At 41.6% G+C, this 6,425-nt stretch overlaps 1 protein-coding gene across 3 annotated transcripts in view; it reads right to left on the bottom strand.

The window, feature by feature from the left end:
* Positions 1-226: 226 nt before the first annotated feature.
* The window catches only part of LOC141156670 (chloride channel CLIC-like protein 1), a 73,360-nt gene continuing 67,161 nt past the window's right edge, over positions 227-6,425 (bottom strand). For all 3 annotated transcript variants that reach the window (XR_012247699.1, XM_073642899.1, XM_073642900.1), the window contains 2 exons: positions 4,311-4,357; positions 227-1,594 (listed from right to left, as the gene is read on the bottom strand). Coding sequence is in view for 2 of the 3 variants with exons in the window: in XM_073642899.1 (XP_073499000.1) it covers positions 1,538-1,594; positions 4,311-4,357 (104 nt within the window). In the remaining variant the exon portion in view is untranslated. The remainder of the gene's footprint in view (positions 1,595-4,310; positions 4,358-6,425) is intronic.

Below are 6,425 nucleotides of genomic sequence, written 5' to 3'. Positions count from 1 at the left end.
CATCAGAGCAGCAGCTGGCGGACACCAAGTGATGCTATCTGCATGATAAAAGGTACAGGTATATATTACTATAATAAGTGTATGGATGCATTTACTGGCACATAATAGCAAGATTAATGAATAGAAAATGAAATGAGTTAGCGTAGTGGATGACTTTTTTAACTGTTCACAATAGCAGTAATTTTGACCAGGAGTGCCCAAACTCTTACATGCCACTGTAGATTGCTTTATACACAATGTGTCTTTAATGAAAAATACTCTCAACTGTTACAAAAGACAATAAAATCTCACTATTGGGGCTCATTCACACCAGGGCTGTGGAATCAGTCACCCAAACCTCCGACTCCTCAATTTCCACGACACAGACTCCCTCATACATGGCTCATGTGTAAGTGATACATTTACTGTAGCACAGATTCATCTCAGCTAAAAGTCTAGACCCTTAGATCAGGAATAGGGCAGACATTTATAGGACATTTCATAACTTTCCCAAATTCTTATGAAAAAAATATTCCACACAAACTGCATTGAACTACTGTACCCAATTTATTCTATATTTTAGGAGTTGGAGTCGGTCCATTTTATACCGACTCCACAGCCCTGATTCACACATCAGTATTTTTTCATATACGCAAAAGTTTCATGTTCCATCAGTGTTTTGACCAGTGCGTCTGCAGAGTTTGGTTGGTAAAACATCAGCATTTCATTTCATTTTTTCTCAGATGGAATAAGAAATACTGATGGCGATCTCTCTATCTTCTCCTATCAAACAGTTGGTGAAAAACGAACAGCACACAGATGGTATCCGAGTGCTGTCTAATTATTTTCATGGAGCCATAGACTTGCCTGGAGTTTACTTGGATTAATAGAGGACCACTCCGTGCGAGAAAAAAAAAAATCAGATATGTGAACTACCCCATGGGTTTTCATAGGTAAAAGTGCTATCCACTATAAAAGCATTCGTATGAGAAAAACTGCCATGTGAATTAGCCTTTAGAAAATGACATTACTCAGTTGCTGCTCTTCAAGACATGTTTCCTGTTAGTCTCATTGCCAATGACTCCTGTACAAAACAAATGTGCAATTAATATGGTGACATAAACCCCGACCAGCTATCCAACACTGAACGGCGGTGAGGAACAAGTATCCAAACTCTAAATATCCGGATAACACATGGAATAAACAAGGCGCTACATTTCACCTCTATGAAAGAGAAAAATTGCTGTAACACCAGACGAGAGAATTCAATATTATTTGTCACAGAGTTATGGAAGGACTGAGATGTCTTTCTCATTGACAGCACTGTCAGCGGTCATTATATACGGAGTATATTCCAAATTCACCAATATAAAATTGTTCCTTTGAATCTAAAGGGGTTGCAAATAGTAGAATACTAAAATGAATAAGAAACAGAAGTCTGTCAGCAGTCCGATTCCCCTCAATCACAGTGCAGCACCTTGTCCTTACAGGCCAGTAGTTGGTGATGGCTTTGCATCAAGTGTCCAGGAATGTGCCCGCCTTATACTCTGAGACAAGACTATGACGCCTCTGTGAGGAGACGCCTGGTTGGCGGTTCACAGCCCGCAGTCACTTCCTGCAAGAATAAGAGAATATAAGGATAAGATTACTTCCCATACCCATTATATGCAGTGACAGCTGCCTCTTTAAGAACATGCCAGTAGAAATAACAGAATAGACGACATGTAGAAAATACTTTTAAAAATAATTTTATATGCAATAAAGGCATAGAGTAGAAGTCCCCAACCTGGAGCTCGCGGGCATATGATGTGGGGCTCGGGGCTGTCTGCCAGCTAGACCGGGACTAGCAAGCAGCTATGAAGAGCAGCTCTCCAGATTGTGACTGTTGTGAGTAGCCCCTCACAGGAGAGCAGAACTGGATGTGTATATACGGACCGTAGGGGGTGACGATAGCGGATGACACTAAAAGTCAGAAAATGTGCTTTAAGCTGGAAGCAATAGTGCAGTGTGAGTATCTGATCCGAGAAAACTATTGGTGGGATGGTGGGAACATCTGGATATAAGCCTACTGCCCCTGTGTGATTTCTGGGGTGGAACTTTGGCTATCATTACACCGGTAATGGATGCTCTGGGTGTCACTATTGGTGGTTGGGAGCTGGATGTCACTACTTGGGAGGGTGTAGGGGAAGGAGCTGGATGTCACTACTCTGAAAGCACTGGATGTGGCTCATGACCATCTCTCAGTGCTGAACATGGCTCACACAAACATATAAATCAGACGAGTGCAATTCGAGACAACATCACATAGCACTCTGACAAATGTAGAAAAAACTCACAGATGACCATTGATTCATTTACTCAGCTCACATCGGACTGAGAAAAAAAATTGCAGCATGCTGCGATTGTGTGCTAGAATCCGATCGCATTTGCCAATGCAAATCAATGGGTGCGAGAAAAAAAAAATTCATGTCACACAGACAACGTGTGTGCCACTTGATTTTTGAGCACCAATCTCAAGGGAAACCCAACATTTCATCAGCCAAGTACAGTAAATTCACAGCCCGAACCATCAAAATAGAATAGATATATCTGTCAGTAATATATAAGTGCAGTGCGTGTGTAGTTTACTGTAAATGTATTTAGCTAATAAACATAAAAATAAATGAAAAAAAAAGGGTGTGGTGTCCCCACTTATTTTTAATAACCAGATGAGGGAAAGCAGACAGTGGGGGCTGGTGTTATTATTCTGGGAAGGAAGCAATAAACATGGAGCTTCCCGGGTTATTAATATCAGCTGACAGCTGTCTGCTTAGCCTTTACTAGTTATTAAAAAAAAAATGACGTGGGGTCCCCCCTATTTTTAATAACCAGCAAAGGCTAAGCAGACAGCTGCAGGCTGATATTAATTGGCTGGAAAGGGGCCATGGACCTCCCAGACTAATAACACTAGTCCTCAGCCATCCTAGAAATGGAGCATCCATTAGATGTGCCAATTCTGGTGCTTAGTCTCGGCTCTTCCAGATTGCCCTGATGCAGGGCAATAAGTTCACACGCTGCGAGCAGTGACGTCAGTAAGGTTACTGCAGTTCATTGGCTGTGAACCTGTGAACGGTGATAACCTTACTAACGTCACCGCTCTTCACAGCAGCCGGATTGACACGCTACTCTCAGTGTGTTCCGGCGGTCGTGTTGAGTAGTCACATTACTGATGTCACCCCTCAGCGCAGCCTTCAGATGTAGCAGAGTCAGGGATCTCGTCATGGGACCACCTTCTTATGGATTTACTCTAACACATTGAATACCATTAAAACATAAATAAAGAGGGTCTGCGAGAGCTTTTTACAATTAAAGGACTTTTCTGTGTTATTTCTTTTGACTACAGAGTTTAAAATGGGGGTGTCTTATAGAAACCGCCCCAATACTAACCCCTGGGTTTGATTTCAGTGGACATTACACAGCTGACATCTACCCCAACACCATCTCCCCAATTGCCAGCGCACAAGGGCACTCAGGAAGAGCCGAGGCTAAGCGCCAGAATTGATGCATCTAATTGATGCGCGATTTCTGTGGCTTGCCTAGGGCTGGTATTATTAGTCTGAGAGGGGGCCAATATCCATGGCCCCTTAACCTATTAATATCTGACGGCATATGTCTTCTTAGCCTTTGCTGGTTATTAAAAATAAGGGAGACCCCACAGCATTTTTTTTTTAGTCCCCCCTTTTAAGTAACCAGTAAAGGCTATGCAGACTGCTGTGAGCTGTTATTAATAGTTTAGGAAGATCCATTGATAGTGGCCCATTCCCAGAATAATAACACCAGCCCCAAGCTGTCCCTCAGCTATTTAGTAAAAATAAGGTGAACCCCACGCCATTTTTTTCCAATTAATTTTTTAATAGGTTTAATAAGGCTAAACACCCTTTAGTGCCACATGAAAGGCATTAAAGGGTGCTAGTTTGTTATATGTAGGGGGCTCGTGACATTAAATATTTACAGGACATCTATCCTATTTAGTCTATCTATTTGTATATAAGACGGCTTTATTAGTTTGTAAACTAGCTTTCAATATCAAAGAATTATTGTATGTAAAAGCTGATGTTAAAAATGCATTGCATACAGATGTCTTACTCGCATGACACTCGTCCTTCTTTTCTGGATCAACATCGGACAGATTTTTTTTTTTTATACGCTAGTGTGACTCCAGCCCTAAAGAAAGAAATGGTGTGGACCACTGGCGTAGCGACATAGACACCATCATTTCAATTTACGCCCACTTCAGGAAATAGTTTGCACTGTTGACAAATGAGTATTATAGTTGACTGAATATTACTCACTTCTTCTCCATCAGCGTTCTGATCTGAAGAATCCCCTTTCAAGATACCTTTAAAAAAAAAAAAAAGTCAAGCAGCAGATTAATCTTTTTGGGTCATTGCTTATTTAGAGCAGGCAGTGCTCCCTGACACTATGGTGGTCTCTCAGTCATAACTGAGATGAAGCTTTCACTTCCTCATCAAAAAGAAGTGCTGCATCAGCTGATGTACAAGTAGTAAAGTAATGGACCCACATAAATTAAAGTAGGTTACTGGATGGATGGTCTTACAATCAGACTGGCCATACATGTCCTTTGATATCAAATTTTCTGGGAACGTTCCTTCAGGATTGATTTTTCCTACACTAGTAACTGTATCTTTCTTATCCAGACAATGACTGAGTCATCAGTCTGAGAAATTATTGTTCATTGTTAAACTATTAACCAACGAGTGATCATTTTGGTTACGATTGTTTGCTTTGATCAATTTTAGACGAATGTGTATGGCCACCTTAATCCCTTTAGGACGCGTGTCGTAATAGTACAACACACGTCATAACCCCGTTTGGTGCGGGCTCCGGCGCTGAGCCCGCACCTTTCCGGGCACATGACAGCTGATATGTGCCCGCAACAGCCGCTGGGGGAATCGCGATCCACCCGCGGCTGTTAACCAGTTAAATGCTGTTGTCAATCTCTGACAGCGGCATTTAACTCGCGCTTGTGGGAAGCACATCATTGGCCCTGCCCATCAGCGACCCCGTCACATGATTGTGGGTCGCAGATGGGTTGGCATGACAACCCGGTGTCTGCAGGAGACACCCGTGTTTGTCACTGCCAGATTGCTATGAGCGCCGCCCAGTGGTCGGCCCTCATAGCAAGTGAGCAAATCTGCTACACATAGGCGATCTGATCATCTCCTATGTGTAGTACAGCAGATCAGACCAGTGCAGCTTCTAGTCTCCCATGGAGACTATTGAAGCATGCAAAAAGTAAAAAAAAATATAAAAAAGTTTAGATCACTCCCCTTTCTCACCATTCAAAATAAAACAATAAAAAAAAAAAAACACACACACATATTTGGTATCGCAGCATTCAGAATCGCCCGATCTATCAATATTTTTATGGTGTTCAATAGTCTCCTTAGGAAACTTGAAGCTGCAATCATCCGATCGCCTGTGCTATATATAGCAGGGTTTCAGCAATGCTATGTATAGCAAAAAATCACATCCTCCTAAGAACGACCACCATAGGCCGGAGTTCACAGGAGTATCGCGAGTCTTCTGACTTATGACAACCCATAGGGAAATTTGTCTTAGATGTGGTGATTTAGGTGCGGACTTTTGGCACCATATTTGGAGTTGTACAATCACACAACGATATTGAAATGCAGTGATCAGCACGTTATCAAAGATAATAGGAGCTCCAGAACTTGTGCTCTGGGAATTGAGGATGAAGAAGTGCAGCCCCAGTACGATAACATATTTCTCTGTCAAACTAGACTTCTAGCTACTAAGGCAATAGCACTAAGATGGATGGAGCGGGAGGCCTCCCACTATCACACAATAGAAAAAAATTAGTTAATGACATAGTATTATACGAATTCATAATACATACGAATAGAGGGTGCCCTAAAACATTCCGCAAAATTGGGTGAAAGTGGTGTGATTCACCTCTGTCAGCCAAAGCACTGTCCTCCTCAATCTCACGCTACATCCCCTGATGTGGTCCGGGAATCAAACTACATAGGATGGCAATTCTCACAAACTTTGCTTTGAGTAAATATATATTTAGATCTCTGCCACATTCATGTAATTCTGCTGTTTCAGTTGTGTGCAGTGCTCATTTTATATACAGTGGCTTGCGAATGTATTCACCCCCTGCCTTTTAACCTATTTTGCTAAATTATAACCTGTGTTTAAATATTTTTGCAATCCGATTTGTGTGTGGTGCATCAGGACTAAACAGTCTAAGTTGATGAAGTGAAGTGAGAAAAATATAGGCATAAATTGAACTTATGCGATCAAATAAATAAAAATTGGTATGTGCATATGTATTCACCCTTTTGCTATGAAGCCCCTCAAATTTCTGTTATAAAAAAAAATGTCCAAATCTCGGATGATCCCCCTGAGCACCATCAAAT

This window comes from Phyllobates terribilis, unplaced genomic scaffold (assembly GCF_046119375.1).
Source record: "Phyllobates terribilis strain yellow unplaced genomic scaffold, ASM4611937v1 Scaffold_8__6_contigs__length_399053987, whole genome shotgun sequence".
Classification (NCBI taxonomy): domain Eukaryota; kingdom Metazoa; phylum Chordata; class Amphibia; order Anura; family Dendrobatidae; genus Phyllobates; species Phyllobates terribilis.
The sequence above is the reverse complement of the archived record's forward strand: the minus strand, read 5'-3'. Positions and strand labels throughout refer to the sequence as shown.